Source organism: Gopherus flavomarginatus, chromosome 7 (genome assembly GCF_025201925.1).
Source record: "Gopherus flavomarginatus isolate rGopFla2 chromosome 7, rGopFla2.mat.asm, whole genome shotgun sequence".
Taxonomy (NCBI): Eukaryota; Metazoa; Chordata; order Testudines; family Testudinidae; genus Gopherus; species Gopherus flavomarginatus.
Genome location: NC_066623.1, coordinates 30,099,399 through 30,122,029, shown reverse-complemented (window position 1 = coordinate 30,122,029; position 22,631 = coordinate 30,099,399). Strand labels below are relative to the sequence as shown.

The 22,631-nt window shown below is 40.4% G+C and overlaps 1 protein-coding gene across 1 annotated transcript in view; it reads left to right on the top strand.

Annotated features, from left to right (window-relative positions):
- Nucleotides 1–22,631, top strand: part of SLIT3 (slit guidance ligand 3) — a 789,390-nt gene that overhangs the window by 411,008 nt on the left and 355,751 nt on the right. The window contains exon 5 of the mRNA XM_050962519.1: nucleotides 19,124–19,195. Within this exon, the coding sequence (XP_050818476.1) occupies nucleotides 19,124–19,195 (72 nt within the window). The remainder of the gene's footprint in view (nucleotides 1–19,123; nucleotides 19,196–22,631) is intronic.

Genomic DNA, 22,631 nt, shown 5'->3' with positions numbered 1-22,631 from the left:
TGACTTGCCTTGATTTTCCATGTTCCTTACTTCATTCCCTAGATATTACTCTATCTCCTGGATAGAAGCTCTATCAAAACATTAATTTAACAGAATATTCAATAAAACTCTTCTTTTCATCCAGTATCAGCACCAATAAGTGATCACGTTTGACTGCAGAGAAGACCTAGTGCAAACACTCAGTTGCTTTGGTGAAATGGTCACAGTTAAGTTTGTTACCTATCTTCTGCAGTTTTGGAGAAGTGCATTAGAAATGCATTATTAGCTCTTGGACCTCTGACATAGTGAATGCCAATGAAAATGAGGTAGGATCAGAGACTACAATAGGAAAAGAACAAGTTACAATATTACTTACACAAGTTAGTGTAAGTTACATGCCTTCAACTCACCAGTGCTTGATAAAATACATCCTAGAATACTCAAGGAGCTGAATGAGGAGATATCTGAGCCATTAATGATTATTTTCTAAAAGTCATGGAAGATGGGAGAGATTTCAGAGGACCGGAAAAGGGCAAATATAGTGCCAATCTATAAAAAGGGGAATAAGGACAACACAGGGAATTACAAATCAGTTAGCTTAACTTCAGTACCCAGAAAGGTAATGGAGCAAATAATTAAGCAATTGGTTTGCAAATGCCTAGAAGATAATAAGGTGATAAGTAACAATCAGCATGCATTTGTCAAGAACAAATCATGTCAAACCAACCTGATAGCTTTCTTTGACAGGGTAACAAGCCTTGTGGATGGCGGGGAAGTGGTAGATGTGGTATATCTTGACTTTAGTAAGGTTTTTGATACTGTCTTGCATGACCTTCTTATAAAGTAGGGTAATACAACCTAAATGGTGCTACTATAAGGTGGGTGCAAAACTGGTTGGAAAACCATTCACAGAGAAGTTATCAGTGGTTCACAGTCAAGCTGGATGGACATATTGAGTAGGGTCCCTCAGGGATCAGTTCTGGGTCCGGTTCTGTTCAATATCTTCATCAGTGATTTAGATAATGGCAAAGAAAGTACACTTATAAAGTTTGTGGATGATACCAAGTTGGGAGGGGTTGCAAGAGCTTTGAAAGATATGATTAACATTCAAAATGATCTGAACAAACTGGAGAAGTGGTCTAAAGTAACTAGGATGAAATTCAATAAGAACAAATGCAAAGTACTCCACTTAGAAAGGAACAATCAGTTGCACACATACAAAATGGGAAATGACTGCCTAGGAAGGAGTACTGCAGAAAGGGATCTGGGGGTCATAGTGGACCACAAGCTAAATATGAGTCAACAATGTAACACCGTTGCAAAAAAAAGTAAACATCATTTTGGGATGTATTAGCAAGAAGGTTATAAGCAAGACATGAGAAATAATTCGTCTGCTCTACACTGTGTTGATTAGACCTCAACTGGAGTATTGTGTCCAGTTCTGGGTGCCACATTTCAGGAAAGATGTGGACAAATTGGAGAAAGTCCAGGGGGGAGGGATAGCACAGTGATTTGAGCATTGGCCTGCTAAACCCAGGGTTGTGAGTTCAATCCTTGAGGGGGCCATTTTGGGGATTAGTCCTGCTTTGAGCAGGAGGTTGGACTAGATGATCTCCTGAGGTCCCTTCCAGCTTGGAGAAGAGAAGACTGAGAGGGGACATAACATTTTTCAAGTATATAAAAGGTTGTTAGAAGGACCAGGGAGGAAAAAATATTCTCCTTAACCTCTGAGGATTGGACAAGAAGCAATGGGCTTTAATTTCAGCAAGGGCAGTTTAGGTTCGACATTAGGAAAAACCTCCTAACTGCCCAAGTAATTCAGCACTGGAATTAATTACCTAGGGAGGTTGTGGAATCCCTGTAATTGGAGATTTTAAAGAGTACATTAGACAAACACCTGTCAGGGATGGTCCAGATAATACTTTCCCCTGCCATGAGTGCAGGGAACTGGACTAGATGACCTCTTGAGGTCCCTTCCAGTTCTATGAGTATTTTAAATACATGTGCAAGCTGAAGGAGGAACTATTTCGAGAAGCATTAGCACAACGGATGGTTAGTATTCAGGCATCCCTCATACCAAGATAAAAGAGCTCCTATCTCTTTGTACTATACTATAATATATACCCCACTGAAAATCTTTTCCACCACACATTGTACTTCACAAAAAAAGCCAAGAGATATTGAGTGATAAACTTTCTGTGAGTCTAATGGAGTTATCAAGGTGTTTCTGCCTGCCTCGGTAATTTTGAAAGGGAATGACTGAGATAACGCTTCAATGAATCTTTGATCTTATGTATGTGAAAATATTGGAATGTGGTTTGTAAAATTCATGTATCTTCAGTGATGAGTGCACAGATGTTAGGCCTGATTCTCCTCTGTGTTACAACAGGTGTAATTGAGTGGTATATGTGGCTTGGGGTTGAATTCAGATCATCTGGCATATGAAAGCAGAATCTCCTCCTTAAACAGTTACTTTTTATGAGAATACTCCCAACAGGATAAGCCACATGAGATCATATATCTTGGTCTAATAAGCCTAAATATCATCTCCACATGGATTGCATGATTAAAAATACAAAAATGTTTGAAATGTTTGTAGTTAAATACCATTTCATATTTGGTATTAATTGTTTCCACTAGCACCCACTATTTGCTATACCCTCCCCAAACACAGTCCTTCCCTTCACAGTACAAACTATATCTAGTTACACGTTCAGTATTTCTCAACAGCTTTCAGGAACTAAGTGATTCACAGCCGTTAAAATGTAAAGGTAGAGTCATGAGAGAGAAAAAATAGAAGCTGGACAAATTTATGAGTTGCATTGTATGACAGGATTATTTGTGATGGTGGGGGCAGGGCTCAACAGCCCTTGTGGGGACATGCTGTTTTTTATCTTACGTTCCTAAGAGGTCATGCCTCAGGGCTTCACCTGGTCAATGGAGGAGTCAGGAAGGGATTCCCCCCACCCCCCAGTGCATTTTGGTTTTGTTTAGTTTTATCGTTTCCTTCCTCTGAAGTATCATGGGTGGCCGCAGCTGGAGAGAAGACATTGGATGGGGTGGACCAGAACACTGAGGTGGCTCTGAGCACTCTGTCTCATTTTTCCTGTCTGGTTCTTGTTCACATGCTCAGGGTCTAACTGATCGTCATATGTAGGGTTGGGAAGGAAGTTTCTCCCAGGGCAGATTGGCAGTGATCTTGGGAGAGTTCCACTTGCCTCTGCTGCATAGAGTGCAGGTCACTTGCTGGGATTATCTCAAATAATTACCTGCCGTGTGGGGTCCGCGGGCATTGGTGCACCTCAGTCCCTCCTGTTAGAACAGTTCAGTCTTCTGCAGCTGTAATACATTGGTCTAATTTTGATTGTTGGGTTTAGTATGTGGGTGCTGCATGGTGTTAGTGGCCTGTGATATACTAGAGGACAAACTAGATGATTTGGTGGTATCTTCTGGCTTTGGAATATGACTCTAAAAATAATATGAATGAAATCAGAGGCAAGATACAAAAAAACCCTTTCTAACGTAACTTCCCTGGCACGTACCTGTGCTAATCTGCAGGGTTCACTTGAGATACTTCAGCAAAAGGTATTATAAGTTATCATATGATTTTAAATAATTCTGTTACATAACAATTAATAACATTGGGCTGTTGTGAAGCCCTCTCATATTGATGCTCTTTTTGCCACAGAATAGCTTTGTGATAAACAGACAAACTCCAACCAAAATTTTGTTCTTCATTAGGAAAAAAAAAGAAAAGAAGGGAGATATACCTATCTCATAGAGCTGGAAGGGACTCCAGAAGGTCACTGAGTCCAGCCTCCTGCCTTCACTTGCAGGACCAAGTACTGATTTTGCCCCAGATCCCTAAGTGGCCCCCTCAAGGACTGAACTCACAGCCTTGAGTTTAGCAGGCCTATGCTCAAACCACTGAGCTATCCCTCCCCCCATGGTGGCACCAAAATAATTTGAATCATTTCTGTTTCACTGTAATAAATGGAATTTAACTGTAGCTAATTGCACTGTACAAGGTGTCCACTTAGGGTTGCCAACTATCTAATTACACAAAACCGAACACCCCTCCCCTGAAGCCCCACCCGCTGCCATGCCCTTTCTCCAAGATCCTTGCTCCATCCCCCCTCCCTCTGTCATTCACTCTCCCTTCCCCCAACCCATACTTGCTTTCCCTGGCTGGGGCAGGGGTTGTGGGGGGGAGGGCTCCAGCTGGGGTTGTGGGCTCTGGGGTGGGGCCAGGGATGAGGAGGTTGGGGTGCAGGAGGGGTTGGGACAGGGTGTTGTGGGGTGGTGGTTCCAGGAGGGAGTTTGGATGCAGGAGGGGACTCTGGGCTGAGGCAGGGTGTTGGGGTGCAGGAGAGGGTTTGGAGTGCGGGGTCCCAGTGGCGCTTTCTGGGACTCCCAGGAAGTGGCTACCAGGTCCCTGCAGTGCTTAGACTCACGGGTGGCTAGTGAGACTCAGCATATCCCGCAGGTGCCACCCCTGCAGCTCTCACTGGTCGCTGTTCCCAGCCAATGGGAGCTGCGGAGGCGGACTTCAGGGTGAGGGCAGCGTATGGAGCCTCCCTGGCTGCCCATGCATCCAGGGACTGCAAGCTTCCAGGAGCCGCACGGAGCTAGGGCAGGCAAGGAGCCGGCCTTAGCCCTGGGCCCCCACTACGCTGCTGACTGGACTTTTAACTGCCCAGTTGGTGGTGCTGACCGGAGCCGCCATGGTCCCTTTTCGACCTTGCATTCCGGTTGAAAACCAGATTCCTGTCAATCCTACATCCACTATAATTAAGTATTTATTTTCTTTTTTACAACTCCAGAGACTTGCATGTTTGTTTTACATACAAATTAAATGATAGGCCCCTCTCTTAAAAAGTCCATGATCAAAGAGGCCTAGCATGCAAATACTTCTTACTCCTATGATCTCAAAGAGACTAGTCTCATGATTCAAGGTTTACAGGACTCAGGATTAAATCCACATTAAGAAATAGTATTATTCTTAGATTAGCCCATACTAAAGAAGAATATTTTATATGTACTGGGCATGGCTGACTCAGGAATTGTATTTCTGTGAAGGATATTATGAAAGTTTCTGTTAAAATGTTAATGTTAACTTCATAAAAAATAACACACAACTCAAAAAAGGATAATTAAAGGTCCAACACTGTTCCTATGGAAGTACAACTGGGCCCTTAATTAGATTTGCAAGGGTGACACAGATGAATTTTAATATTCAGCATATTTCTTTACCCTAACATTTCACAACTCCACTTATCTCCTAAAAGTAAAGAATAATCAATTTTAAATATATATGAAACATATTTTTCCCCTTTAAGGGAATCATACAAGCTGTGCTTTATGAGGAATTATTTTGTCCCATGTAGAACAAAGGAGAGCAATATTGCTTACTGACTTTTATTTAGAATTTGTTGTAAGTGTAGGCTCTCCCCCCCCCAATACAATTGAGTAAAACATCTGAATGATGTAGATATTACTCCTCTAATGATCTTGAGAAAGAAAGCAGGACTTAACGCACCCATGTTGTTGGTTTTCCTTTCTTTATTAAATTTTAATATCATAAAGGCAGCAAGAGACCTGTAAATTCTTGCTGTTCCCCCAGCATTGGAATATTTCTTAGTAATTAGAAAGTGTTGGAAAATTATTTCTCTTTCCATTGATGTCAGTACATTGGTCCTAGCTCATTGAGCTAAATGTAGTTCATTTTGACTAGCGAGCTCTATTGTAATCTTGCTTGGACAAAGGAAGCTGTGTAATGGAAATGCATAAATAGAAATCAGTGATTTGTAACTAGGACATACTCCTTATTTCATTTTGCTTTGACAGTGACTCTATTGCAAATATATGGCAGTGCCTAAATCACTAATAAAAGAGATTTACTTAATAGGATAAATTCCTGTTAAAGTTCGCATCAAAAAACTGCTGTGTACTATTTTGCTACTGGAAAGTCCTTTTTGCCATGATAGATAAGGCTAGGCTGTAACTAGCATGAAAATGAAGTAGCCAAGGGGTCTGTATCATCTCATTTGGGGCCATTCTCCTCCATTTATTTAAAGCACTTCCCACTATGTGCATAAATAAGAGCTCAGTGTTTTTTGGTAATGGTCTGTTACTGCTCCAGAGTATTCACGGACGTTGGATGTTAGGAGAAATAGATTGAAAGTGAAATTATACATTTGGGGTGGGGTGTTGCGTGTGTGCGTGTGTAAATTGCTAAACGTTAACAGGTAACAAAATATACAAGTTATATGTTTGGTTGCTTTAAAAGGACTGAGCTCCACAAAGTATTATCCCACCAGCATTCATTGCTATTGTAGTATTTGAGGAGAAGGGTAGGGGAAACTTCATGAATAATTATAAAAGCCGATGATGAAGAACAAATATTATTCCTAAAAGGAACATCGCTGTGTAGTTTACTCACATTACTTAAAAATAACAAAATAAAAGATACTTTCCAAAAACCCATGAGACAAATATTTTGGTTGATTTTAAATTTAATTTCTTTTTGTCTTGGATGCATCAGAGGTTCCTCTGCAGTGTTAGTAGCCCAAAAAGTTGCAGCATTTTCCTTAGCGCTCAGGAAGCGGACAGCGAAACCAAGTGATATTTTTTGTGGTTGAAATGAACAAAATACAAAGAAATCAACAAGCCCCATAAAATTAAAATATTGCACTTTTAATACTCTACAGTGGTTTTACTGAACTCTAACATTATGTGCTGAGTGGTCCCATTAACTACACTGCACACTGTGTAAAATTAAGCATGCATGTAAGCCTGTGTGGGATTGGAACCCTGGGTAAAGATTTTTATTAAATAATGATTTTTTAATTTGGCCTTGGATCAGGAGAAGGCTGTTGCTGAAAAAAAAACATTGGCGCCTTTGATTTGTCTTTACTTGGCTGTATGTTAATCCCTTCCCCCACCTCCAAGCTCAGTACATAATTCAGTATTTCAGTCCTTAAAGAATGCACTTGTGTGCTGCCTTGGGTTTATGCTTTATAGAGTGTTGTGTGAATGTTGAGTATAGAGCCAATATTGATTGTGCCACACTAGAACCAATAGCAATGAAGAAATACTGGTGTGCATCCTCCAGCCACTGGTTTAGCGGTAGTACATGAGTAGCAGCTATTTGTGAAAGTGTCACAATGTTTCTATTAGGTAGCATGCAGCTATATTCTCTTTTTTTAATAATGGGGCTTTCTCGGTAGTTTGTTAGAGAGTGTTTCCCTCCAGCAGTATTATTTTTAGTAAGAACAACAATCATCTTTAATAGTTCAGTGTACAAGCCAGAGAGAGAACCCACTCTTGTCTTATGCATCTGAGTCACTGCTGATGTCTGTGCTTTCTCTGTGGCAGTGGTGGCAAGTTTTGTCTGCCTTCCATCCAAGCCGAGGTGACACTATAATGCTTGCTGCTTCCACAAAGTAAAAGTCACAATACTGTACTACATAAGATCTTGTCATGTAACCACATCAGCAGTTAGCCTCTTACATTCTTTCTTAATGCATGAAAACAGGTGCAATTGCTTCTTCATGATGCTTAACTATTATCATTTTTGCTTGATATTTAGTAGTATAATAGAATCGTGTTTCACTAATTGTAGAGGAGCTGACGTGAGTTCCGGGTTTGCCATGGATCTCTCATACTGCAGTCGCAGTAAGCAAACTTGGCCTTAATTGCTGTTCCAAGCTGGAAAATGCTACATGCCAGAAGCAAAACTGGCATACCTACAGGACAGGAGCCAAGGGCATGTAATTTATTCTAAAGAGCTGGCTCTATGATTTGTTAACTCACCTGTGAAATGGGGTAACTTTGCCTGCCCACCTCATACGGGAGTTAGAAGATTTGTTAATAGTAGTGTTTATACAAAAGCAGCATCTAGCTGTTAAATGTGCTAAGTATTATTTCAGCCTTGCAGAAATTATTGTGAAAAATACATCCAGCCAGGAAACGTCTGCTGAATCATCCATACCATAAACATCAACACAGAGACCTCCTCATTTGTATCATGTGACCTTGATGATTGGGCTTGTGTATGTGTCTCACACTGACGGACCTTCTTGCAAATGTACACTTAGCACCTGTTTGTCATACACATCAGTAACCCACCACACCATTCACTCGCTGCCCAACTCTCCTGACTCTCACACCCACTCATCTTCTGAGTCAGTGATGTCTCCATTCACTCACGGTTCTCGCTGATTCGTCACAAAAAAGAACTGGAATCTTCCGTTTCCCTTCTTATACCAGGAAGGGTTCTGTTGCAGTGGGGGAGAAAAGAGGCCGGTTCAGGCTGCAGAGTGTCAGAGCAGCAGTGATCTAGCCTTGCCCATGCACTCTAATCAGGATATGATTGATGAACAAGAAGAAACTGCAGCACTTAGAATGGAGTCCATGTCAGTGCACACTGGAACTGTTCTGATGGTGCCCGGTTTGATTATGGTTTTGATTTAGACTGGATCTGAGGATTATTGATCTGTTGCAGACTAATAAAATCTTCAGGAGATGCCCAGACTTCTTTGAGGATATAGAAGCCACAAGCAAAAAATGGTCAATCTTTGGTTTTGAAACACTTGTTACAGTTGTAACCAAGCAAATATCTCTCTCTTTTCCTCCTCAATGTCTTGCCTTCTCTTACTTTTTCTTCTCTTCCATTCCCCCTTCTCTCCCCCTTCGGCAATCTCTTTACTTGACTAGCATTGGCCTTACTATTCTCTATAATCTGGACACTCTGGGTGCAAGAACTCTCTCCTCTGCAGCTTCTGCCTTCTGAAAGAGCCTTTCTGTATCTTTGTCCACCTCGCTGATTTAAATCTTGTATTACAATGTGTTTTCTGAGATTGTACCTTTTCTCCTTTGATAATACTTTGTAATTTTTCTCCATCTGTAACTATTTAACTCCATAAATGCATTGTTTAATTCCGAGGGTACATTAACACTTAAATTAAAACTCCCTGGCTGCTCCGGGCCAGCTGATTCAAGGTCATGAGGCTTGGGCTTACGGGGCTGTTTCAATGCAGTGTAGATGGTGGGCTTGATCTGCAGCCTGAGCTCTGGGACCCTTCCACCTTGCAGGGTCCTAGACTCCAGGCTTCATCCCAAGTCTGGGAGTCTACAATGCAATGAAACAGCCTCACAGCCCAACCCCTGCGAACTCTAATCAGCTGGCAAGGGCCAGCTGCACGTGTCTAATTGCAGTGTAGGCATACCCTGGGGCATTTTGGGATGGTGTTTATGTGAAGCATGCTGTAGAATATAAAAGTATTTCTAAACTGTACAAATTGCATGAGCAAGTTATAGAAGTACTTGACCTTTCCCAAGATAGATCAGCCTGTCTCTAGTCTGGAATGTAAAAGAAACATTTTCTGATAATGGTCACAAACATGTAGCAGATCTTTGCCTGCACAAAACCCAAAGAGTTTGCTTTTACAACAAACACACAAACAAATGTCTGAAATGACTGATTATTAACCAAATAAGAATGGTACATCTGGATATAGTTAATTCTTGCTTTTGTAATCTACTAAAACTATAATTCTCACACACACAGCCATGAATTTCACCCCATTTATCAGGAAAGCCTTAATAGCAGTGCACTGTATTGATTCCCTGAATTACAAAGTTGTCATGATATTTACAAATTATGCAGTTATTGTTCATTATCAGAGTATGTAATATTGGAACTGGTGAGAACATTTTCGTAAAATAAAAATATTGATTGAAACAGAAAGAAAAATGTCAAGACAAACTCTGCGATTATTCCAGCCAGTTCTACTCAATATATTGAACCACAAATAGTCAAAAATTTATTTTCTTTGTGTTTCTTTTCTTGGATTCACTTTTCCGTGGCCATTTTCTCTTATACCTTTATTCAGCCAAGGAGAACGTGATAGTGGTAGATTCTTCTCTCCCTCTTTTTACCACTATCAGACAGGAGATTAGAAAGCAGATTTCCTATCAACTTGCAGAATGCAGCCTGGGAAAGAATATAGAGGGGTGAGTTCATCTGAGTTTCACCTGTTCTGTTTACTTGTATCAAAAACTGGAAATGCTTTGTGAAAGCCAGCGCGTGATATCATTTGCACTGAGAAACACAGCCAACCACTGTAATCTTTGTGATCTTTATAAATAAAGCAAGTGGATTGCCCATTGGAGGAATTAGTTAATTTGCACTATCAAACCCACCTGCAGTCCAGTTAGTCTAGGTTTGGGTCAGGTTTTTATTTCAGCAATCTAAAAGTATCATTGTATGTTGGCTTTACTGCCATATTGCAATGGAACAATGAGTTTGTGGATAAAACAAAAAATATATTTTAAGGAACCATCTCAAGTAACCCAGATTTTTCCTTCTTTTTAGATGTATTGGAACCTCATAATTCAGTTTACACTCAGTAACAGATCACAAAAGATATATGTTGGGCTGAAGGCCATGTACTCTTGATGACTTGGTGTATGTCTACACTACACCTAAAAACCCATGGCTGTCCTGTGCCAGTTGACTTGGGCTCGCGGGCCTCAGGTTGCGGGAATGTTTAACTGCAGTGTAAACATTCAGGCTGGCGCTGGAGGCTGAGCTCTAGGACTCTGTGAGGTGTGAGAGTCCCAACACTGAGACTGCAACCTAAACATGCAAGACTACACAGCCATTAAACAGCCCTGCAGCCCTAGCTCCAGGAGCAGGAGTCAGCTAGCAAGGTCAGCTGTGGGTGTCTAATTGTAGTGTAGACATACACTTAGAGTATGTGCATATCTAAAATATGCATTCTCGGCAGAAGAGCAAATCAGATGCTTTATTAAATGTTACTGTATTCTGTGGTGTCATTCACTCCAGCTTAGAAAGGGGAATCGTAAAAGAGCAGCATTAGATAAATATTTATCAATCCAATTTCTTCTCAGTAAGTTCTCTATTTAAAATGAGTCTTTTTAAGGTTAGGGTCTGTACATACAAGAAAAGGTTGGCAGGTAACTCTTTGGCATGCAAAGAATTAAAATAACAAAAGGGAGAGAGAAAAACCAAGCATGTCAATGTATGTGTTTTTCATCAGCATGCATCTGTTTTACAATGACATTGTAACTTAAATGCTACTTTTTAAGCAGCTAGATAGATTTTTTTAGATCTTCAATTTAAGTTTAGAATCTTGTTGTATGTGTATGTGTAGAGCCAGTGTTTCAATTAACTGGATTTATTTTATTCTTCCATTGTTGGCAAGTAAATAAAAAAAAAAATAGACCTGATATCTGTTGCTGTGGAAGGCACTTGAAATCTCACTTTGGATGCACCAGGGAGTGTTAAATCAGGAACCTAGAAAACAGCACTTTAGTCAAGACTTTAGAGCCATTTAGTGATGCTAGTGGGTTTTTTTGTTTGTTTGTTTTCCTCAATCCTTTTATTAAAGCCCTTGCATTTCCTATTTCAGGCATTATGCTTGCAAATAGAGTAAATCTCTGTCCAAAGCATTTTAATAAATTATGAGTAAAATAAAAAATAAAAACTTATTGATGCATGCCAAGTGTTGAGTCTAGTCTAGACTTCTGGATTTGGTCAGCTAGCTGCTATGCCTCCAAGTCACAGTGCACCTTAAACAAGCTGCTTTGTAATGTGCCTTTATTTTCCCATCTGCGAAATGAGGAGACTACCTGAGTTCCTCAAGGGTGTGTTGCTAGAATTAATGTTGGTAAAAACTGTTAGTTGCCTAACCCTAGTGTCAATCTTTGTAGCTTCCTTGTTTTCATAGTTTCTCCCCTGGCATGTGTGACTCAGCACTTAGCAACACCCTTTGCTGGGAAAAGATGGCTTCGCCCATGCCCTAATTACAAGATTAAAGTTGAGTGGTAGGGAGAGATTTGGCTCCAATAACTCTTTACTCTTCAGCACTTTTCTTTCAAAGTTGCAGAGTTTGTTTCCTTGAGCAGTAGCTTTCAACCTTTCCAGGCTGTTGTATCCCTTGCAGGAGTCTGATTTGTCTTGCATACCCCCAAATTTCACCTCAGCTCAGTTGTTTACAAAATCAGACATAGAAATACAAAAGTGTCACAGCACACTATTATTGAAAAAGTGCTTATTTTCTCATTTTTATCATATAATTATAAAATAAATCAATTGGAATATAAATATTGTACTCACATTTCAGTGTATAGTATATAGAGGAGTATAAACATGTCTCATGTTTGTAGTTTGTACTGACTTCGCTAGTGCTTTTTACGTAGCCTGTTTTAAAACTAGGCAACTATCTAGATGTGCCCTCTGGAAGACCTCTGTGTACCACCAGGGGTACGCGGACCCTTGGTTGAGAACCACTGTCCTTGAGGATCGACGGATGAAACTTTCACATGCAGCAGTAGATCTCCTAATAAACCAAGATCTATTAAAAACGGAGAAGACAGAGTAAAACAAAAAGAAACAATTTGCTTCACATGTCTAAATTTATACATCTCATAATCTAACCTAGATAGTTTAGTTACAGACCAAGGTCTTGTTTACACTATGTGGGAGTGCTTGCCAAGAAGGGGTAAATTCTTATGCGCACCAATTTGTCATGCACTAGCTGGTTCATGTAGACCCTGCTGGTGTGCATTAAAAGTTCCCTACTGTGTGTTAATATACTGTTTGAAACAGGACCACATAAATGCACACTCAAGAATATTTAGTATGCACCAGCAGGGTCTAAATAGGCCAGTTAGTGTGTGACACCTTGGTGCATATTTAGAATTCACAGCCCAATGGTGTGCATTGTGTACACAAGGCCAAAAACAATCTTACATGTCCCAAGAACAAGTGCTGGCTCTGTTCTTGTCCCCTCTGAATTCCTATCTCACGCAGTCCAGGACCTTCTCTCCTAAACAACCTGGTTATCAAAGACCCCTGTACAGGACAGAATGCATGTCCAGACACTCCTCCCTTGATCTAAGGGAAGTGCCTCATTCTCCTAACGAGTTTTTTTTCTCTTACCTGCAGAAACACTAAGGTTTTGGTCTTGCTGCTTTCTCTCTGAGATGGCCCACTGAGGATACAATATTTAATAGCTGGCTTTCAGACGCTCAGTAGCACATCTTAGAGTTCACGTTTCACAAACCATCATGTTGAGTGATATTTGATGGGTCGTATGTGTTGTCTACATGGTGTGGATTGTTTTTTGTGTGTCTAAAGATGAAATTCATTTTACTTAACTTCCTTGGTGATAAATTATAAATTAGAGACTCTGGTTCATACCCTCTGTTACTCTCTTTGAGACAGGTGGATAAAAACTACTATGTAAGGATTCAGGACTGCATTATGATTAATAATTTATTTGTTATTTTTATTCCAAAATTCTAATCAATCTTTTATTTTGTGATAGTTCATTTTAGCTATTTTTCCATATTTTCTGCTAACAAATAGTTATTCATTTTTTTGTTTGCTAGTTTTGTTTTTTCTGTTTTGGGTTAATATTCACAAGAAACCTTTTGATGCTTCCTTCACTTCGGAACAAAACAGCAGTGGAGACTGACAAAAGTGAAACGAAATAAACTGAGAGACCAAATGGCTAGAACTCAGCTTCTATACATTATAGACAGATTTTGTAAAGTGTTTTGGATGGATCTGGTGGTAGTTTACTTGCTTATGACAGGTGCTTAACAATAATTTGGCATATTGCTATCAAGCAGAGATAAACACACTATTCATAACCATCCCAAAAAGGCGAGCTTATAATTGTGTAAGGGCAGTTACATAAAATGAAGCCTGCAGCACTGAACTTTTTCTCCATGCTGCATCAGTAACACCATTAAAGCTGTCAGTTTGTCAGATCACTGGAGGGATTTATGAAATCAATACACAATCCTAGAGATTTATAGAGGCAGTATTGTTAGCCAGATGAGAGTCTCAATGGAAAATAAAATTAATACAATTTACAAGCAGATTGTCATAGAAAATGGATGAATTTCCTACAGTCTCCTGTTTTTACTTGTCTGCAGAAAATGCTTAGGCATGGGGAGAAAGTAGAAGGTAATAGCATAAATTAGCCTGGTTAGTCCCTAATATTGTTAGAAGAATTGCTTGAAACCAGGATTTTGTGTTTGAAGGTGATTGAGACAATGTGTAATAAAAATCTTGAATAAAATTAAAGTATGAATTACTTTTTCGTCGTCTTCTTCTTTTCTCGATTTATGTGATTTTGTCTCATAATTTCACGACTCCAAGCCCTTTTTAATTTGTTCTGGGTTCTTCTCTTGCTTTCAACCCTTATTTCTTTTTCCATGTCTTAATCACACTTTGCCATTCTTTTACCAGCAGCAATAGCTCTCCCATGTGTCTTTCACACACCAAAGCCAATTGTTCTAGGGGAGGTGTTGTGAAATCAGTCTTCTACAAGATTTACGTTCATGTGGGTCTGAAACATCCTTTGCTTTGTTCTTCTATCTATAGTGGTTGCAGATTTGTTTGTCTGAGATGAAGGTCCATGCTCAAACAACTGATTTTTTGTCATCAGCAAGCAACAGAAGAAAGGAGAGGGGGAGGAAGGGTTGCTGCATATATCAGTGGCAGACAAATTGGGAAGGAATTTGGATCTAGTTTAAAAAAGAGTCTCTTGTATGCAACATATTTTCGATGGTGAGAGTCTGAGTGAACAATTGTCTACTACAAGAATTTGGTGTAGACTAGATGACTGGTATAAATTGAATTAGTCTGATGTCAAGGACATAGCCCCCCACCTCTCTCTCTCTCTCTCTGCCTGATGGCAAACAGAAGAATGCCCTCGGTGACATGGCTTGACCTGGAATGTCAGCATGGGCTTTTGTGAAATTCTCTGATTCCAAGACTGACGTTCAATAAAGCCAATTTAGTGGAGACTGGATTGGGATCTCACAGCAATACACAATTTCTTTTATTAAAAGAAAAAGATATCTGGTGGCATACCTTATGTTTGTTACCACGTACTTTTAATAATCATTTGAAAACCAGACATATGGTCTCATGCCAGGGCAAATTCCTTTTTTCATAATGAATGTTTTAACACAACATAATGATCACACAAACTGATAGAATCTGTAGTATGCTGTCCTGGCCATGTTCCCTCCTATCTTTGTTCCTATTTTCTTCCAATCCCTTTGCTTCTGCCCTTTCCCCAACCCCTCCCTCCCATTCCTTTCTTCTCCTCACCCACCCCTTTTCTCCCCTGTTCCTATTCATCCTGCTCCTAATCTCTTCCCCCACATCCCGCCCCGCACCGCTTTGTTTCTTTGCATTTGAATCAAGTTGCCTATTTCTCCTTGCTGATTGGGTGCCAGGCTGGGGAGCATTGTGAGTACCAGAGAGACAGTCTCCTTGCTCTCAATGCCAGCGCCTTTCCCAGGAGGAGCAATCTCAGGGAAGTCTTGCTCAGCCTCATGTTTCTGGAATGAGCCAACCTCAGTCACGATCTTGAGATGGTACATGCACGGTCCAGTTGCATGTAGTAGCTGTGAGGGAATATAGCATGCTCCATGCAGATCGAATCTTCAGAGAATGTAACTGCCGGACTTTTAACAAACCTCTCCTGAGAATGTGTGAATGGCAGTTTTCAGAGGTTCATGGCTTGGCCACATTTGGATGAATTTTTCTGGACATCCAAATCTCTGATACTAGAGGAACCCTTCCATATTTCCAGCTTGTTGCACCTAAGCCTCTAGCTATTATCTTTGGAAAATCGTGGGAGACAGGAGAGATTCCAGAAGACTGGAAAAGGACAAATATAGTGCCCATCTATAAAAAGGGAGATAAAAACAACCCAGGAAACTACAGACCAGTTAGTTTAACTTCTGTGCCAGGGAAGATAATGGAGCAAGTAATTAAGGAAATTATCTGCAAACACTTGGAAGGTGGTAAGGTGATAGGGAATTGCCAGCATGGATTTGTAAAGAACAAATCATGTCAAACAAATCTAATAGCTTTCTTTGATAGGATAATGAGTCTTGTGGATAAGGGAGAAGCGGTGGGTGTGGTATACCTAGACTTTAGTAAGGCATTTGATATGGTCTCACATGATATTCTTATCAGTAAACTAGTCAAATACAAACTTAGATGGGGCTACTATAAGGTGGGTGCATAACTGGCTGGATAACCATACTCAAAGAGTAGTTATTAATGGTTCCCAATCCTGCTGGAAAGGTATAACAAGTAGGGTTCCGCAGGGGTCTATTTTGGGACTAGCTCTGTTCAATATCTTCATCAGCGACTTAGATATTGGCACAGAAAGTACGCTTATTAAGTTTGCAGATGATACCAAGATGGGAGGGATTGCAACTGCTTTAGAGGATAGGGTCATAATTCAAAATGATCTGGACAAATTGGAGAAATGGTCTGAGGTAAAAAGGATGAAGTTTAACAAAGACAAATGCAAAGTTCTCCACTTAGGAAGAAACAGTCAGTTTCACACATACAGAATGGGAAAATACTGTCTAGGAAGGAGTATGGCAGAAAGGGCTGAAGGGGTTATAGTGGACCACAAGCTAAATATGAGTCAACAGTGTGATGATGTTGCCAAAAAAGCAAACATGATTCTGGGATGCATTAATAAGTGTGTTGTGAGCAAGACACAAGAAGTCATTCTTCCGCTCTACTCTGTGCTGGTTAGGCCTCAACTGGAGTATTGTGTCCAGTTCTGGGCACCACATATCAAGAAAGATGTGGAGAAATTGGAGAGGGTCCAGAGAAGAGCAACAAGAATGATTAAAGGTCTTGAGAACATGACCTATGAAGGAAGGCTGAAACAATTGGGTTTGTTTAGTTTAGAAAAGAGAAGACTGAGAGGGGACATGATAGCAGTTTTCAGGTATCTAAAAGGGTGTCATAAGTAGGAGAGAGAAAACTTGTTCACCTTAGCCTCTAAGGATAGAACAAGAAGCAACTGGCTTAAACTGCAGCAAGGGAGGTTTAGGTTGGACATTAGGAAAAAGTTCTTAAGTGTCAAGGTGGTTAAACACCGGAATAAATTGCCTATGGAGGAATCACCATCTCTGGAGATACTTAAGAGTAGGTTAGATAAATGTCTATCCGGGATGGTCTCGACAGTATTTGGTCCTGCCATGAGGGCAGGGGACTGGACTCGATGACCTCTCGAGGTCCCATCCAGTCCTAGAATCTATGAATCTATAAGCCTAAAGGCTCTGGACTTTCTTAACAAAACAGTTGTAAGAATTTTTAATCATGTGCAAAAAACTTATTTTCTCTTAATCTTGTTCCTGTAAATGGTTAAATAATTTAAACAAAAACATCCCTCAGAATGTCAGCCTTAGGCAGGCACCCAGCATGAATAATTTCAGCACAAACTGTTTGGCAAAATAATAAGCAAATGAATATGGCCTTTTTATAAGGTATGTCTACACAGCTACTCGAAGTGAGTATCACAGCCCAGGTCAACAGACTCCTGCCAGCGGGGCTCAGGCTAGTGTGTTAAAAGTAGCTGGGCAGATGTTTTGATGTTCAGGCTTGGGCTGGAGCTTTGGCTCTGAAGTTCACACCTTTTTGGAAGAGTGTTCACATTGCTATTTTTAGTGCATGCAAGCCCCACAAGAGCAAGTCTGTCAACCCCGGCCATGAAACATGCTCACAGTAGTTGTATAGACATAGCTATATTAGAAGTTTGGCAACCTGAAGTATTGGCACTGCTACCCATGCTGCCTCTAATGCAAATCCTAAAATACTAACTTACAAAAGTTTTGTAACATTTTAAGAGCAAAGAAATTTTAGAGTGATCTGCGAACAGGGCTGGCTCCAGGCACCAGCTGAGCAAGGTGGTGCTTGGGGCGGCAGATTCCAAGGGGCGGCATTCTGTCCAATTTTTTTTTTTTTTTTTTTTTTTTTGCGCTTCGCCGCTTCTACCGCCCCTGCAAGTTTTTTTCTTTTTGGTTTTCTGCTCCTGCTGCCCTGTAGGGGGCGGCGGCGTGGAGAAGGGGAGCTGCTGGGAGTGGTGCCAGGTCTGCAGCAAGCCCGGCACGGCAGCCCGCCCACCAGAGCGGCGTGGAAGAAGAGGGGCTGCATGGCAAACGCCCTGCTTAAGGAAGCCCTGGACGTCCCCTTCTCTCTCTCCCGCTCCTCCCAGCTAGCTGGGGTGTGCACACTGCTGCCCGGGGTCCGCAGGGCTGGGAGTCCCCCTGCACCCGCGCACCCTCTGCCCCGCAGGTATTTTTTTCTTTTTGTTTTTTTTGTTTTTTCTTCCCTTTGCTGTTCTGGCCGGCCAGCCAGCAGGTTTGTTTCGTGCCCTGCCCCCTGTTTGCTGCTCCGGCTGGCAGGCAGGTTTCCCGGAATTCCCCCCCCCCCTTTGCTGCTCCAGCCAGGCAGCAGGTTGCTTTCCTGCCCCCCACCCTTTGCTGCTCCAGCCGGGCGGCAGGTTCGTTTCCCGCCCCCACCCCCTTGCTGCTCCAGCCGGGCAGCAGGTTGGTTTCCCCCACCATTTGCTGTTCCTGGCCGCTGCGCAGGGGGTTTTTTTGGCTTGGGGTGGCAAAAAAGCCAGAGCCGGCACTGTCTGCGAAAAACACATCTTAAAGTGTTGACTGCAGGTTAAAAATGTCATTTTTCTAATTGACATGCAACACGTCTTCTGAGCAAAACTAGTCAAATTTTTATTTGTTTTATTTTGCATTTAATTTGAGTAAATTATTTGATTCTATGATTCTGTTCATCCAGTTAAGCTACCAATGTCAACATAAATTGAAGATTTGATCATAGGAAAGCCCAGCACTTTAAAATGTTGTTATTAAGAAAATGTGTACATTTTATTTGCTTTTTAAGCAGGTAGATTAATACCGTGTCATGGGAGAAATGGAAAGAAGCCACACTTGCACCAAAATTTAAAGATCACAAAGCTGAGGTTCACTTTTGTGCTGCAAATGTCGTGGTAGTGAGTCACACGCACTGATCGATATGACAGCCCATAAGAAATACATTTAGACATGTGATGGAAGTTCTGTTACTTGAATAGCTATTTTTAACAAATGCTATCACTTATTTATTTTTTTTTAAAAAAAAAGGAAATATTGGGATTTCTTTGCCAAAGTCTAACAAGTCTGTAGTTGCCAAACTGGTTATATTCTATTATCTCAATGCGGTTTAGGGAAATGTGTTCTCTTTGTTAATATGATGTGTTTTTCCTCTCCCCTTGTTTAGAGATCTAAGTGAAAACCAAATTCAAGGAATCCCAAGGAAGGCCTTTCGAGGAATTACTGATGTGAAGAACTTGTAAGTGATGCCTTATTTTATGTTTGTTGTGAAGTGTATTCAACATGCTGGGGTCTAAATTAGCTATTACCCTACAACACAAGAAAAAGATCTTGCTGTCATCATGGTCAGTTCTCTGAAAACATCTGCTCAGTGTGCAGCAGCAGTCAAAAAAGCTAACAGAATGTTACAACTACAGTATCAGGAAAGGGATAGGTAATAAGACAGAGTATATCATAATGCCACTGTTTAAATCCATTGTATGTGCACACCTCGAATACTGCATACAATTCTCGTCTCCGTGTCTAAAAAGAGATTAGAATTGGAGAAGGGCAACTAAAATGATGAGATATGGAACAGCTTCAACGTGAGGAGAGATTAAAAAGACTGGGATTGTTCAGTTTAGAAAAGAGATGACTAAGTGGGGATATTATAGAGGTCTGTAAAATCATGAATATTGTGGAGAAAATGAATAAGGAAGTTTTACTCATCTCTTCACAAGAATCAGGGATCACCCAATGAAATTAATAGTAGGTCTGAAACAAACATCTTCTTCACATACTTCTCAATCAACCTGTGGAACTTTTTGCCAAGGGATTGTGAAGGCCAAAAACATAACTGGGTTCAAAGAAGAATTGGGTAAGTTCATGGAGGATAGGTCCATCAGTGTCTATTAGCCAACATGGTCAGGGATGCAACCACATGCTCTGAGTGTCCCTAAACCTCTGACTGCCAGAAGCTGGGACTGGACTACAGGGGGTGGACCACTTGATAAATTGCCCTATTCTGTTCATTCCCTCCAAAGCATCTGGCACTGGCCACTTTTGGAAGACAGGATAGTAGGCTAGATGGACCATTGATTTTTCTCAGTATGGCCATTCTTAAGTTGTTACATTCTTATATTCTCGGTGCTACTGCTATTATTTATTTGAGCGTCAGATGTGGGCTCAGGTCTATGCAGCACACATAGAAAGATGGTCTCTGCACCTAGAAAGATATTCTTTGACTGTAACCTATACGCTCCCCTCAGTCCACAAAAACAATTCCCATCCATCAGTAGGAGTTCTGAACAAAGACAAATGTGCAGATTATATTCTTTAATTTGGAGACCTTACTATGCCAACAATGCATAATCTTACCTTGCAAAGTTTGGTTAAATTACAGACATTGTGCTAAAGTATATCAGTTAAAGGAAACAATACAGCAGATCAGTGAGAAGTTGAAAGGGAACAGCATCACGATGTTAGCTGAAGTTGTTTTTTTGTTCTTTATTCCAGAGGTTCATTCAAAGAGTGCAGATAATTATATTTACAGATAATTATAGGTCAGAGCTACACAGATCCAGCACAAACTTCAGAGTAAGGAAAGTGAGAAAATGGTATGACTTTTGCTAGGCAGAAGAAATTAATTTGATGAACAGGTTTATTTTCTTTCTGACATTTGCATTCCTGTCCTGTGTTTCAATAAAAGCCATTTAAGGGTAAAATCTGTTTATTTGTGGTAATACAATTACCTTAAATTAGTTTGGCCTTGGCTTTCTCTAAACGTAAACAAAGGAATACAGTTCTGTAAAGATTTCCTATTGTACCTTCCCATGGCTGCACCTTATGTAGAGGCCATATGTGCTGCACTGTCTTAGGCTAGTATCACTCCATTGCTACTGTTAGAGGCAAGATAGAGCCGTCTTGAAACAAGCCTGGTTATAGCCAGCAGGTTGTCAATGTGGCAGAGGTTCAGTGCCTGGTCTCCTTCCCCTGAGGAAGGCTGCTTTCTAGACTAAGAAAAGGAGGCAAAAGTCTCTCAAATTCATTGTAAAACTGTGTAACATGCATAACATATGTCATGTTATAGGAGTATTAGCACTGTGATAGTGTAACCTTCTGATGAGTGTGTATTACAGGTCTTCCTCTGTGCCATGAGGACATGAGTTATTACAGTCTCCAGTTACAGAGCCTTGACTCTTTAGCACAAGATGTAGTAGCTCTGGAGGTGACTGGTTCAGTCCTCGATGTGTTGGCCAGGAGGATGGCTGTGGCAGTAGCCACACACAGGCTCTGTCAGAGGTAGTGACCCCACTGTGCTAAGCACTGTGTGCATATATAATGTAAACCCTGAGCCTGCTCCAAAGAGATAATAAGTGGATATAACAACCAGACAGGGGGAGCATAGGTTAACACTGAGACTATTAAACTCTATGTAATAAGCAGCAGTCACAGCATAGTAGATGGTTAGGTATTACCAAGTATCTTTGTATCTGTAGATATGAAATATAAGTGTAATTTGAATTAAAGTAATGCAATAAACAGCTCCCTTCTACATTAGATTGTGTAAGTGTTCAAGTGAACAGAATAATGTTAGCTTAGTGTTGCATTGAGTACAGACATAGGTCTCCATTACCCCATTTTATGGATATTTTGTGCTTCATTTGGGACATCTGCAGTGAGAATCTTTTGATTTCTAAGGAAGTTGAATTATTTTCTAATCTTAAGACATGTCTGTCTATCCACATCAGTCTAGGGAAGGGATAGTCAATAGGTGGACCACGGGCCAACTCCGTCCCGCCAGATGCTTTTGAACAGACCACGAAAACTTTTTTTTACTTATTATCATCATTATTGTGGTGTGCATTTCCTCAATAAACCATTAACTTTGTTTGGCCTTTTTACTGTTGTACCTGAAAGGCTGCTTGTGGGCATTTTCAACCTCACAACATGTTTCAGTAACACATAGACAGCCTAATTACATGACAGTGGTGAATATTGGGGTGCCAGGGAGTCACAGGTGGAATAACCCATTTTGTGTTATTTTGTTTATTAATTAGGCATAGTTTTTTATATATTAACTTTGGTTCACTTATTTTTGGTTGTTTATGAAGCATGATTTTAACTCAGTTTTTGAGTTGTATTAGTAGTTTCCTGTGTTTGGACTAATTCAATTTTTTGAGGGAGGGAGTTATACTTTTTATTAGCAGCGAAGAGTCCCATGTCACCTTATAGACTAACAGACATATTGGAGCATGAGCTTTCATGGGTGAATACCCCCTTTGTCAGATGCATGCATCCGATGAAGTGGGTATTCACCCACGAAAGCTCATGTTCCAATACATCTGTTAATCTATAAGGTGTCGCAGGACTCTTTGCTGCTTTTACAGATCCAGACTAACACGGCTACCTCTCTGATACTTGATACTTTTTATTAACATTTGTTACTATAGGTTATTGTGACTTTTTATAAGCTTTTACCTACTTTTTACAATTGCGTTTACAATTAGGATAAATGTGTAGGCCCAGTTATCACAAATGTAAATATAAAGCTTTAACTAAAAATAAAATATATTGTAAATTCTTAAGTTTTATTAACTTCTAAAAACTGTTTTAACATTTTTAACTATTAAATATAAGATATAATTGTTAGACATAACTGTGGTATTTAATCATCAAATTTATAATTCCTAATT